General features: G+C 46.4%; 1 protein-coding gene across 1 annotated transcript in view; it reads left to right on the forward strand.

Moving 5' to 3' along the window:
- Nucleotides 1–14924, forward strand: part of Sergef (secretion regulating guanine nucleotide exchange factor) — a 213008-nt gene that overhangs the window by 136204 nt on the left and 61880 nt on the right. The window contains 1 exon segment of the mRNA XM_028880185.2: nucleotides 2295–2331. Coding sequence (XP_028736018.1) covers nucleotides 2295–2331 — 37 coding nt within the window.

Below are 14924 nucleotides of genomic sequence, written 5' to 3' on the forward strand. Positions count from 1 at the left end.
CCAGTCTTTTTTTTAATTAACATATATTTATATGTTATACATATGTATCATGTACAACATGAAGTTTTGAAGTAAGTACATGTCATAGAATGGCCAAGTCAAGCTAATTTGTGTATTAATCTCGCATACTTTTCATCTTTTGTGGTGAGAAAGCTTAAAACAATCTCAGCACTTCTCTCTCTCTCTCTCTCTCTCTCTCTCTCTCTCTCTCTCTCTCTCTCTCTCTCTCACGTTTGCCTGTATGTTGGCATATGTGTATGTGGAGATGTTTGTACATGTGTGTATGTGTATTGTGAAGCCCTGAGGCTGATGTTAAGAATCATCTCCATTGTTCTCCCACCTCATTCACTGAGGCAGGTTCTCTCAAACCAAGTTCTAAGAAAAAGTTTTGCAGTCCACCTTGCTTAGGGATCTGTCATCTCTACCTTCTGAGACTGGAACTCTAGGTGGGCACCATGTCCACCCTGTGTTGATGTGGATTCCGTGGATCTGAGCTCTAGTCAGCATTTTTCCGGAATATAAAGCACCTTTATTAATTACAGTGATTAGTGGGCTCCAATGTGGGTGAACCCAAAGAGTACTCTGCTTAATGAAATAAGCCAGGTGCAGAAAGGCTGGATGGTCTCATTGTGGAATCACTCCTGTGGTCCTGAAAGTTCTCATGTTCAGACTTGCTCTGGAACCCAAGACAAATCATTTGCTCCGGGTAGTGTAGATGATGTGCATGGCCCTTCCCACATCAGCATTGAGAGTCCCTGCCCCCTTCCTCAGACCTGGAGTTAAAATGAGCATCCTGAAACAGGTCACACATGCTTCTCCAGAGTCCGGAACTAGAACCCAGGGAACCACCTATCCTTTTCCATCCCTGTCACTTCCTCCTGACAGCAGGTAGATAACGTAGAGACTGAAGGGGTAGAAGTATCTGCCAGTGGTTGGAGATACTGGATTCAGAGCCCTGAACGACCAACTGTTTTCTCTCTCTGAGGCTTAATTTTTCCCTTTCTTTCTTTCTCTCTCTCTCTCTCCTTCCTTTCTTCCTTCCTCCCTCCCTCCCTCCCTCCCCCTCTTTCTTTCCTTCACTTGGTACTTGTATTCATTCTCTCGTCTGTCAGATGTTAACTGAGCCCCAGCTTTGTACCTGTCACGAGTACAATACAGAGGTGAGGCCCCGCTGTGCTCTCAGGGTGCATGTGTCTAGTGCAGAGACCAGAAGAAACGCTAAAGGACAAGTGTCTGCTGCCGTGTGATGCCGATAGATGGGCAGAGTGACCAGTGCTTGAGTCGGCCTAAACACTGTAGCCAAGGGGTTCAGCAACACTTACCTTGTGCTCCAAGGTGGAAAGTGAATCGACCTTTTGTATAGGCAGTGGGGTGGCCGTTCTGGGAGGATGAACAAGCATGTACTCAAGCGCAGGAGAGCACAGTATGTTCGGAGGCCACAGGGAGTCTGGGCTGGAAGGGGAGGGGCCAGAGCAGAAACACCTGCTTCCACTGACTTCTTAAGAGGCTCATTTTATCACTAAATGACAATGATGGTCTTTTTAGTTCAGTGTTTGAAAACGGTTACCTTTTTTGCTGTGCCTTTCCAGTTTTTTAAAGTAACATGTGACATGTGCATTATGGAAATTTTGAAGACTGTGCTGGGTATGGCAGCGCATCCTGTAATCTCAGCACTTGGGAAGTAGAAGCCCAAGTTTAGGGCCGGCTTTAGCTACGTGAGACCCTCTGTAAACTTTCGGATGTGTGACGGGTGCTAGAGAGATGGCTTGGTGATTAAGAACACTGACAGAGGACCAGGTTCAATTGCTGGCACCCACGTGGTAGCTCACAACTGTCTGAAACTCCCATGCCAGGGGATCCACCGCCCCCTTCCGGCCTCTGTGGTTACTGCATACACAGGGTGCACAGGCATGCATGCAGACAGAATGCCCATACACATAAAATAAAATGAAAAAAAAAATTAAAGAAATAAAACCAATTAAAAATTTTAAGTAAAAAAGAAAGTTTGAAAAGTAAAAAGTAGAAAGAAAAAAATCACTGGTAGTCTAACTGGCTAAAGGCAGCTTTAACATCTTGATGCATTTCTATTCAATGTTTTTTCACACTGACTTTTTATATAGCTGTGAATGTTATGATTATAATTTTAACCTTTGTATATGATGCTCCTTTCTACATCTTTCTAAGATTTGCCAAAATGAATGTGTATGTCATTATAAAATAACCATGATCACAAGGCATACCAGCTGAGACAGCTATTCAGTTTTTAATAGCATATATTTTCTTTACTTTTACAGATTTCGTGCGGCTCAGAGCACAATTTGGCAGTAATTAGTAAGTAACTTTTACACTGATAACAGTTGATTGTGAAACCCATGTAACAGAATTGGAGAAGACTCTTTGGGGCTTTGGGGAGCCAGGCTTGGTGGTGTGCATCTGTAACCCAGCATTCCAGAAGCTAAATACAAATGCCAAGCCAGTCTGGGATATATAGTGAGACTGTGTGTCGTGTGTGTGTGTGTGTGTGTGTGTGTGTGTGTGTGTGTGTGTGTGTGTGTGAGAGAGAGAGAGAGGGGGGGGGGGGAGGGAGAGAGAGGAGGGGGAGGGAGGGAGGAAGAATTTTGGGGACATATATAGTGAGACTGTGTGTCGTGTGTGTGTGTGTGTGTGTGTGTGTGTGTGTGTGTGTGAGAGAGAGAGAGAGAGAGAGAGAGAGAGAGAGAGAGAGAGAGAGATAGGGAGAGGGAGAGGGAGAGAGAGGAGGGGGAGGGAGGGAGAGAGAGGAGGGGGAGAGAGGGAGGAAGAATTTTGGGGACATTTTTGGTGACATTAGAAGCCCATTTTTATGAACATTTCAGACTATATCATAGAGTATCTTTTGAAGGCACCTGAGCTGGCTTCTGCCTCAGAAAATAACATTTAAAGATCTAATTATTCATATTCTTAGGCATCATGTATAGATAGCGAGACATAAAACTGGGGAGTGAGTTGGACACTTCTGGACCTCTGGGTAAACCCATTCTAGAAAGTTCTTTCCTCGTGGTCTGGCTCTGCCTTGGAAGCACTGGGCTTGGCTCCCGCCCTTGCTGCCTGGTGTACAGCGGCACCAGGGACTCCCAGTCAGACACAGGCCCGCTTCATTGAGACTTGCTTTTAGCTGGCTCCGGATAATGCAAGTTCAAGGTTTTCATGATTGCACCCAGGAGTAATTCATTCAGGAAAGCTCTCTGTTACTTTTCCTGGTCAGTTCAGGCTGCACTGCACAGTGTGGCAGAATGGGGCTTCTTAAACTCTTGCTGCTCGTGACCCCTTTTCACCCAACATGATCCAGGTGTGCAAGTGTACACAAACCAGACAAGTACTGGCAATACCTCATAAAGAAATTCATTTTCAAAACAGTTTTTTGGTATACATGAAATTTTATTATTAAAGGACACAGCAAACTTGTGTACTAATGAGGTGGGTGTGCGTGTTTGTTTTCACATAGAGAGTTAACTCTTGGTTGAAAGTTTGATATTCAGTGTCGTCGGTGCTGAGAACACCACTTCCCATGAATACCCAGTACAAGACAGCAGTACGTTTAGGACCGCTTCAGAGATTGCTAGAAATTCTGTCCTAAGTCAAAATTCCCTTGATGGTGTGTGGGTGGGTGGGTGGGGCACACATAGCTCTTGTTTCAGGGATCAGAACTCATGTCTTTAGGCTTGGTGGCCGGTGCTTTTATTCACTGAGCCATCTGGCCAGTTCTATTTAATGACTTAAAAGAAATCCAAATCAGCAACTCATATAGCAGTTTTCAAAATCAAACATTATATCATAGCACAGCCCGAAGATACACCACTTTGATGCTGCTGAGGCAGGACATTGAGAAAAAGTCGAAAAAAGTCTTTGTTCTAGTACTTTGACATCATGCTTCTAAAGGAGCAGAGACCAATTTATATCACAGGGAGTCCGAGCTGAGGTGTTTCAGGCAGGGTCTGCTGGCCTTGTCATGTGTTCAGAATCAAGGCCGCAGTGAAGTCACATGATACAGCGTGGACAAGCGCTACCAATGACCCCTTGGCTTCATTACATATTTGATTTTGAAATAATTTGTTATTGTCGTGTGTTTAGAAACCTTTTACTCCTGCCAGATTTTTCGTATTCACAACTCCATATGAGGTTGCCACCACAGTTTAAGAACCTGGGCGTTAGAGACCGCAGTGTAGTGGCAAGGGTCCAGAGTTCAGTTCAGGCTTCTGTACCAGTGGGAACTCGGACAAGGCATTTAACCCCTCTCTGCCTCATTAAAACAGCCCAGCACATAGTGTTCATGTGATAGAGTATGGGCTGCTTCTGCAGAGAACCCCGGTTTGGTCCTCAGCAATCAAGTCCAGCAATGACAACCACCTGTAACTCCAGCTCCAGGTGATACAAAGCCCTCTTCTGGCCTCCATGGACACTGAGCTCACGTGTACAAACACATACACACATAATTAAAACTGAAAGTAAATCTTTAAAAAAAAAATAGTCAAAAAAAATTTTAAGCAATGTTAGTTGCTGTTATTTAATATGATTGGTTCCCTGGTTGCCTTTGTTAGGCTTTAGTTCTACCTGTAAATTGGAAGGTTTGAAACCAAAAACCAAGTGTCCCTCCAGCCTCTGCCTCCCTCTTGCCAGTGGTTTGTTCTGTTTCTGTGTCCTGGCCTCAGCCTCCAGGCTGCTGGAAGGGAAGCACTCTGTGGCCTCCTCCTTTCTAGCCCATGCACAGCACCTGGCTAAGCAGAGCCGTAAGCATGCTTGACCCGAGCCAGACTGACGCCGTTCCCGGGGCTGGAGTGGTTTGAGTGTTTGCCCCACTGTCCTGTGCGAGAACCAAGGGCAGCAGAGCCAAGCTGCTAGCAGCCGTGGAAAAGCGGAGGAGCAGGAGTCAGGCAAGCCTGTCTGCCTTGCAGCAGGAGCAGGTAGTTGACACCGTCACTGCTCTGGTCTGGCTGTAATTAAGACAAGCTAATGAGAGAATCGAAGGCGGGGCCCAGTCGCTGCTGCCGCCGCCGGATGAAGCAAGGCAGTTTCCCCTGGGACCAGCATGGCCAAAAGGATAATCCATACATGATGCACACAACTCAGCCACAAGAGACGGCCCAAGCTAGCAGAGCTAGAAGCTGACCGACAGAGACAGCCTGGTACCTGGATGGAGCAGAGCCAGCCCCCAGACAGCCATGATTCCAACCAACCCATCTCTGTGTGAACTCCATTTCCCTCCTCACCCATGCAATGGGGGTAATAATTCCTGAATGCAGGGCTGTGGTGCAGGTTAGGCAAGATAAAATCCACAAGTTGCCTCTTGTGTCTATTTCTTTGTTTCTGATTTACCTTTGTATGGAAAGTGGTAGAGAATTGTTCTGGTGAAGTATTTCTTTGTTGGGAGAGGGAAATGAAGATATTTTGGGAAAGAGGTGTCCCATATTATCTCAGTGAAGCTGTCAGAGTCATTGGGGGGGGACTGGACAAATGTTTGAGGCCTTTGAAAACAGACATTGTTCTGGTTTGGAGAGGTGGATAGAGTACATGCCTCCTATGCACGAGGAGACTCGGGGTTTGATCCCAGTACCATACACAATAAAAATATACATATAAGTCAATAAATAAGCTGGGTGTACTGGCACATGCCTGGAATCCCAGCACGTGGGAGGCTGAGACAGTATCATTGAGTTAGAGGTCAACCTAGTTTCCATAGTTATGTTACATGGTTACAGTTGCCATGCTGACCAGGGCTACATTGTGAGACCTGTTATACCCTACTAAAGTAAATGAAATAATAATAAAGAGAAATGGAAATTTAAATTATTTATTCATTTATTATGTGTATGTATATGTACCTTCATAAGTTTATATGTACCATGTGCATAAAGGTGCCCACAGAGGTCAGAGGGCATCAGATCGCCTGAGTCCCCCGATGTGGGTACTAGGAACTGAGCCCAGGTCCTCTCCAGCTCCACAAACGTAATTTTCGTTTGGTCCTTAGTGCCCAGGACTGGCTCGATGTGTTAAACAGAGAGCTCCAGGGTCAGGAAAGATAGGCCTGGTCACAGCATTCTCAGATGTCCATGTGCTTGGGGGCTAAGACTCAGGTGCTCTCGGGTAATACAGCCCCCAAAGGATATACTGCAGAGTGCCTGCTTTGTAGGAAGAAGTAATGAGAAGCTGCTGCCTGTTCACCCTGGCTGGAGGCCAGCAGGAGAGAGGCAAGCTGGAGAAGAGCCCTAGCAGCTTGAGTCCCTGGTCCCAGCTGCCTGCTCCCCGGCCCCATTGCCATCACTGTATCACACAGACTCCTGCCTCCAGTCCACTCTAAACCAGCACCGGTACCTGGGACTAGAGCCCACACGTGATAGACTTGGAATACTTCCAGAAGAGACTGGAATGGAGTCCGAAGAAACCAGACTTTGCTCACGAGCAGGAGCCTGAAGAGCTGACAGATGTTTGCTGACCAAACAGCCTGGCAAGGGAAGTGAGGCGAAGAAGGGGAAAGGATGGCATGGAGGAGACACCGTGTGTCAAGGAGGAGGCCCAACGTCACGGAGTAAATGTGTTCTAACCCACTCTATGGACAAGGGTTAGCTGGGTCAGACGGGTCGCCCAGAAGTGTACATGGTCAAGCTGTCAGCCTGCCTAGGACTGCTCTTCCCACCCGCCACGTCCTGTGCCTGCAGCAGTAACGGGTGCTTACGTTATTGACCTCACACAGTTGCTAGTAGAATACTGACGGACACAAAAGGGAGGGTACAGTGGTAGCTGTTATGTTTATCTGCTATGACCTCACAGAAGGGAGAGATTATAATTGACCATAAGGGGCCTGAGACCCAGGGACCCACTGAGAGCTGTACAAGCTGGAGAGAAGGGTGTCTTTATCCTGGATGTCAGTGTCCTGGACAAAGTCTGCATGTAGCTGCAGAGGCCACGGTGAGATGAATCCTGACCCTGTCTGGGATTTGGACATGGCAGTAGCCCTTGAATAGTGCCAACCCAAGTCAGGATTCTGCTACCCATTCCCCAAACAGGGAGCCAGGCTCTGCCTGTCCAGCCTAGGGCAAGGTTCTTGGCAGCCACTTTTCAGCTTCCTCCAGAGAAAAGAATTCTACGAGGTGACTTTATCTGCATCTAGGTTTCTTTCTCCTCTTCTTCGGCAGTTTAGGTGAGTCCTTCCCTTAGTTTCTCAATTAAGTCTTTCTTGGCATGTCTGGTACTTGCCTCCAGGCCCCCGTGGTGAGGCGGGATGGCAGGTGGTGTGAGTCCCTGCCTGGGGAGGACTGTTAGATCTGGCCCTGCGGGTGCTGAGATGACAGCTGAGGAGAGAGTGGAGTCCACTGCCGTAACTGAGTTGGCCGCTCCACCTCCTGCCGTTACCCTGCTCCGCTGAGCCGGGTTCCCAGTCTGTAATCACACCACCGTGAGGCCCACCCCAGAAGTGGGTCTTCCCGAGTGGCATGGGCATGAAGAGTTCCTACTCTGTGCCTGCACGTCTTAGGTACCTGGGCTGGTGCTCACTCACCTGGCTCATGCCTCTTCTTTCTGTCCACCCAGGATTTCCCTGCGTGGCTTCCATTGTAGACAGGCTGCTCTTGGCAGAAATGAGCAGGGTCACATGGCCACGGTACTCAGAAGACCCTTGCTAGGAAAGCAGCTCAGCGAGCGAAGGGCTAGCCGTTTGTTCTGGTCACTTCTCTTCTTCTTTTTTACTTGACAAGAGCAACATGAGGAAGACGGGGGTTTATTTCGGCTCACAGTTCCGGGGATATAGTCCATCTTGGCAGGAAGTCACGGCAACCAGAATAGGAGGCAGCTGCTCACATTGTGCACAGGAAGTGGAGACTGACCAATACTCTCACTCAGCTCACTTCCTCCTTTTCATTGTGTCTGAGACCTCAGCCTATGGAACGGGACCACCCACTTTTAGGCATGTTCCCACCTCAGTTAACCTAATCTAGATAATCTAGAGTAACTATCACATCTTGTGTTGGTTGGCCAGCCAGTCTTGTCTGCTCAGTGGGCTCCAGGGCGGTGACAGACCCTGATGCAAAAAAACAACATGGGTGGCTCCTGGGGAATTGACACCTGAGGTTGGCCTTTGGCCTGTGCACACGTGTTCATACAGAGGAGCACATGCGTGTACAAAAGGAGGAGGAGGTAGGCAGGCAGAGAGAGCTGGCCTTTCTCCGCACTCCACCCAGACCCTGTGAAAGGATGTTATTGGTGATGGCTTTCTGGAGCTCAGGCCTGCCAGACAGCCTTTGTTAAAGGATTGTATATTGGCAAGAAGAAGCATGGTCCCTACTTTTCTAAGCAAAGCCAGTTCTTGTCCCAAATTGAAATGATAGTCTGTGCATCATTTTACTGGTGTTTTACAGCTGTTGAACCCTTGAACCTTTGTTAGATGTATGGGAAGCATCTGCCCTCAGCCTGGCACTCATCAAACAGGGCCATGTCAGAATTTAATAGAGAAAAGTGTAATAGAGGAAAATTACTTTTTTACTTTTATTTTATGGCACCAGCAATGGTACCTTTGAACCCCGGGCTTTGTTAGAGTGCTTTGAAGCATGCTCCAGCTTGCGTGTCCATCTGTGGCATGTGATAGGCAGGCTATAAATGCCTTCTCTGGTGATGCCATTTCATTTTCAGAGCTACGTGATGAGTCAGCACTGCCATGAACATTGTTATGTCACTGTGGGAAAGGATAGTGATAGGATAAATTTCCGGAAGTGAAATTATTATGCAAAAGGGAAATTGTATTTTTAATTTTGTAAGACATTGCAAAATTCTCCTCCATAAGGATGATGGCATTTTTTCATTCCAATCAATCATGTGCAGCAGTGCCCTTTTTTTTTTGCAGTGTGCCTAATAGAGGGTTGTAAAGATTTGGATTTTTGCCAGTCTGATGTGACTGATGAACAACTATTCGAGGTGGCTTTTTAGTTATTTTTTGTTTCATTTTGTTTTGAGACAGTTTCTCTACATAGCCCTGACTGTTCTAGAACTCACTGTGTAGATCGGGTTAGCTTTGAACTCACAGAGATCCACCTGCCTCTGCCTCCTGAATGCTGGGATTAAAGGCATGCACCACCATTCCTGACCCTTTTTATTTTTTATTTTTTATTTTTTTACTTTATGCATTTGAATGTTTTGCCCAAATGTATATTTGTGTACCACATGCTTGCCTAGTGCTCATGGGGCCCAGAAAAGGGAGTTACAGAAAGTCACTAGCCACGCTGTGGGTGCCAGGGATCTAACCCCGGTCCTCTGCAAGAGCAGGCAAGTGCTCTTAGCCCCTGAGCCGCTCTTCAGCTCTTCTAATTACTTTTGAACATGAAGAAGCACATTTATGGACTGGCAAGATGGCTCAGTGGGTATAGACATGCCTCTAAGCCTGAAAACCTAAATTTCAATCCCATGACTGACTTGGAGCTCCAGAAAGCTGAGGTTGTCCTCTGACCTCCACACCTGTGCTGTAGTGTACACACACACACACACACACACACACACACACACACACACGTGTACACACACACACATGTACACACACACGTACACACACACGTACACACACACACTTCACACACACATTCACGCATACACAAATGGATATAACATTTGTGATGACTAGTCTTGGTAGTCAGCCTGGTTAGGTTAGGAAATAAACAAATGATTACTAAGGCAACTGACATCGTACCTACCTGAGAGGGGCCTCCACGTGAATGTCTATGATGTGTTTCCAGAGATAATTAGACCATGAGGGTTTTAACCTCGTGAATGGTTCAGTCTGTCAATGGGTTCAAATTCTGAATAGACTCTTGGGAGGTCTGTGAGTGGTGAGGCCCGCTTGGAGGAGGTGGTGGCTTGAATGTATTCTTAAGGCCTGGATCTTGCCCTGACCACTTCCTGTTCCTGCTGCAGGCTGCTTCCTGTCTGCCATGATGTGAGCTGCTAATAATGATGTGTGTGCCCTCCTTGACACAATGACTGAAGCCTCAGACATCATGAACCAAACATACTCTTCTTTTAAATTATTTGTTGGGTCACAGCACTGATACAATTTATAGAACATATATAATCCATTTAAATCCTAAGGATTTGGATTAATGACTTTTCACACAGATATGTGCCCAAGACTACCACCCAGAGCAAGATACAAGACATTTCCAGCACCTGACCTCATGCCCCATCCCGGCTGGTAACTCTCCCCTGGTGGGGAGCCTCTGTTCTTCTGTCTCTAAAGATGAGATTTGTCTGTGTGAACTTCATGTAAAGAGCACATTCCTGCTGTCTGGCTTTTGACCAGCACATCGTGTCTGTAAGAATTATTCATGCTGTATGCAGCAACAGCTCTTTGTTGTTGCTCATTATTATTCCCGTCTGTGATTGTACCGCATTGTGTTTATCTGTTGAACTGTTGGTGAACATCTGGTTTCTGTGAGGGTTTGTGAGGAAAGCTGCTGTGAGTATCTCATAGATGTCTCCTGCATGTGTAATTAAAAAAAGGAGCTGTAGATCACATGTTTAGTAGTGGACACCTGTGGTGTTTGGAGGAGAATGGCCCTCAGAAGCTCATGTTTGAATGCTTGGCCCCCAGTCAGTGGAACATTTTGGGAAGGATTAGGAGGTGTGACCTTGTTGGAGGAAGTGTGTCACTGGGTGGGCTTTGAGGTTTCAAAATCCCACACCATTCTAGTTAGCTTTCTGTCTGCCTTGTGGTTGTCTCAACATGTAAGGGGTGAGCGACTGCTGTAGTACTCTGCCTGCCTGCCTGCCTGCTGCTGCCATGTACCTGCCATAACGGCCATAGAGTCACCCTCTGGAACTCTGGGTCCCAAAATTAAATACTTTATTTTACAAGTTACCTTGGGCATGGTGTCTCTTCATTGCGATATAAAAGTAACTAACACAATATTGTTTAAGCATTTCCTAGAGTAGTTGCACCAGTTCGTACCAGCAACCTGTGAGTGCCCCCTTGATTCTGTGTCCTCCCCAGGTACTGTCAGCCTCATAGCCTTAGGCCATTCTGATGAGTGTATGGTGCAGTATCTCACTGATTTTAATTCATGTTTCTGTTAAAATATTGCAGCTAATGACATGGAAAGCATTTGCCTATGTTGGTAGGCTACTTGGAAGCTTCTTTTAGTCCAAAGGTGTTAAATCTTTGCCCACTGTTTTACAGTGGATTGCCTGGTTTTCCTTAATGATTTGTGGCTTGCAGAGTCCACCATTCATTGGGAAATTGCACTGCAAACACCTCTCTGAATCCTCTGCCATCTTCATAATATCTTTTGGTGAGTAGATGTTGTCTGACCTAGGGAAGTCCAGATTATCAATCTCTTCTTCAATGCTTTGAGGTATTGGTACCCAGTTTAAGACAGGTGACCCACTCCAAGGTCGTGAACATTGTCTTCTGTGTTTTTTTTTTATGTGAAATTTTGTTTTGCCTGTTATGTTTAGAATAAAAACTCCATCTCAAACTCATTTTTTTTTAAAACATTGCTTCAGCACTGTCTATTAACAAGTTTAATCTTTAGCCACTGAACTGCAGGGACCTCTTAGCTAGAGGTCAAGAGATTGTGTATACATATGAGTGTGCTTTGAGATGAGTCTTTCTTTCTATTATTATTAGTTTGGTTTGTAAGATTATTATACTATTCCAGCACTCAGACTGCTGAGGCAAAGATCATTAGTTGGAGGATAATCTGGGCTATATAGCAAGACCCTGTCTCAACACACACACACACACACACACACACACACACACACACACACACACACACACACACACACACACTGGCCTTTTTAGTTCCCGTCATCTTAGTTATTTTAAGTGGGGTTCAGCATCCTTTCCTATGTTGAGGCCATTGACATTCCCTCCTGTGAGAAGGGTTTTTTCATCCCTACATTGGTTTATTCATTGCTGTTGTAATAAGTTACTACAGCATTGGTGGCTTCAAACAATGTTGTCTTAAGGCTGAAGTCAGAAGTCTCGATAGATCTCTGGGCTAAAGGCAGGATGGTGATTTGTTTCTTTCCTTTCTGGTAGCTCTAGAGTGAGTCTGTCACCTTTACCATCTTCTATGGACCACCTGTTCAGAAGTGACTTATAGCCCCTTGGCTTCAAAGCCAGCAGTGGCTGATGGAAGCTTTCTCCTCTGTGGTCCTCGGACCTGACTCTTTCATCCCTCCCTATCCCCATTTGGCCTCAAGGTTATATTGGACCCACTTGGATAATTTAGCACAATCTTTGTGGTAATGTTAGCTCATCAGTTCCCTTCATTTGTTCATTCCGTTCTTTGTAATCTAACCCTAGATTCACGGGCTGCAGGAGTTAGGACCCAAGCATCCTTGGGTAGTCACAGTTATTCTTATCATGGTATCCTGTCCCTGTGATACAGGGTCTGCATGGTCCTGCTTCCCCCATTCCCCACAGTCATATGTTGAAATTTAACCCCAGTGTGGAAGCACTCAGATGTGGGCGATGGGGTCTTTGAGAGGTGACTAGGTCATGACAGCTGTCCTGTAAGAACAATTAATACCCTTATGAAAGAGACCCAAGGGAGCTTATTTGTCCATTTCCCCACATGAGGACATTTAGTGGGTGGCATCTATGAGAAATAGTTTCCACCAAACACAAAGCCAGCTTTCACCTTTGGGTTCCTAGCATCCAGGTTTTGAGTGGTCACGTCCTATTTAGAAGTGACCACAGCTAGGACATTGGTTAGAGCAGCTCAGGCAAGCCGATAGCCCTCCCACACCAGTGGACAGTGGGTCACTGTGAGTATTCTACGTAAGGAACAGCTGTCAGTGAGAGCTATGGTGTTATTACACATATAATTTCCTGGGTTTTTCTTTTTGCTTTTGGTGTTTTGGCCTATTTTGCCTTTATGATTTTTGCCATGTAACCTTTTCTGATAGCAGGGATTAAATTTATCGGTCCTTTCAATATGGCTTCTGGATGTTAAACTGGTGCAGTCCTCCACAGCTATGTGTGGAGGCACATGTGTGGGGGTCCAGAACTCAACCTCAGTGAGTTGTCTAAGTACCAGACACTTTTTTCCCCGGTAAAGACAGGGTCTCTCATTAGCCTGGAGCTTGTCAAGTAGGTTAGGCTGGCTGACCATTGAGCACACAGATCGGCCTGTCTCCACCTCCCCAGAGCTGGGGTTACAAGCATGCCTCTCCTCTCTTTGCTTTCCCTGTGTGGGCTCTGAGGATTAAACACACCTCCTTTACAGAGTCATCTCTCTGGCCCTGTGCTTTCTGTCTTCTTCTTTTCATATGTTAGTCGTTGATCCGCTTGGAATCTAGCCTAGTTTAGAATGTCAGGTGTAGATTCAACTTCATTATTCTCCAGATGGCTACTCAATTATCTCAACACTGTTGATCGAAGCCTTTGGCTGACTTCCTGCTTCCTGTTGCTACCAGAGCAGCCCTAAGGCTCCAAGAGAGGAAGGGACTTCCCCAGCATGCCAGTGATGGAGTTAGGATGCATCTGCTGAGTGCTGCACGGACTGGGCTGCTTCTCACGGGCCTGCCTGGGCTGCGTCCCGGGCAGAGGGAGTGCTGAAGCAGAGCGTCTGCTGGCTCCGGTGCTCAGTGTGGTGCTCAGGGCCCTGATCCTGTCTCACTCCACTCTGGAACCGATTGGTTTGCCTTCCTGTCTCACCTGGTGGCTTGGGCACTGTTTTCCTCTCCACCAAGCCGGAAACATAACCAAAGCTTCCACATCTAAAAGATGTATTTATTGTTGGTGGTGGGGTTTTGGGGGGGTACGGGGTGGGAGGTGTATTGTTTTGGTTTTCTGCTATTTTTCCTGAAGAAGGAATGGTTGTATCCCACCGCGGGAGTCATGCTAAATGGCATGGCGAGGTGAGATTGCCAGGCTGTGGAAAAGGCTCCTGTACTTGCCAAATTATTCTGTCAGGCTGGCCCTTTTTAGCACGAAGGTGACCGTGACGTTTTTGGGATATTTCTCTGGTTCTTTTAGAGTTGTTTAGGGTAGCAGAGACTGTGTTTGTGACCCTCTGCACTTACAGATACAGAAGTCAGTGGGAGCTTTGAGAAAGTGAATCTAATAACCAAGGTGAATTCAAGGCAAAATTGAGAAGAATTAGGGTAAATTAGAATCCTTCTGCTGTGCAAGGGCTCAACTCTGTCTGGTCCCAGCAGTGGCTGACTCTGTAACCCTAGGCAGTTGGTTATTTGGACAGATGGTTTCTGAAGAAGTCTGCATCTGTCTTTGTGTCTGTGACCTGTGACACTATCTTGATAAAACTAAGCAATATGCACATGACCCTCGAATGCTTTTTAAATATTGACTGAATAGTATAATCTTCCCTTCCTTTGGTTTACTGGTCACTGATAACATGGCACGTGGCATCATGGATACTGTGGAGAAGTATGGTAGTTGGGTGTCTTGGAGAGCTCATGTATAATGAGAAAGAGTTTGGGATGGATTCTGGCACATGCTTTGCTTGTAGACACTGAATGGTTTAGTGAGTGAATGAACACAAGGTAGACAGGGATGAGAAACAGGAGAAAGAGGGAAGGGGAAGGTGTGGCTCGTTTTGGAAATCCCCGTGAGAGGGGTAGGTCCTGAGTGATGGGAGCAAGCGTTCTGTGTAAGGGGGGACGTGTGCACAGGGGGCGGGCTTTAATGTGGGAGTCAGGCTGGAGGGACAGGTGGGTGACCCCAAGACAGTTTAGGGTTACACTGAGCCAAGTCTTCAGTCCCATTGACTTTACTGCTCAGATGGAGCTGTGAGGCAAAATACTTCAGAAGCCAACTAGTATACGACGTAAAAATGACTTTGTAAAGGACAGTGCCTTCTTACAGGGCAAAAGGACCACGAGAGTGGCTGAGCAACTGCTAAAGCTGGCACCACTCCAAGTCTTTTGCATATATCATT

This window comes from Peromyscus leucopus, chromosome 1 (genome assembly GCF_004664715.2).
Source record: "Peromyscus leucopus breed LL Stock chromosome 1, UCI_PerLeu_2.1, whole genome shotgun sequence".
Lineage (NCBI taxonomy): Eukaryota > Metazoa > Chordata > Mammalia > Rodentia > Cricetidae > Peromyscus > Peromyscus leucopus.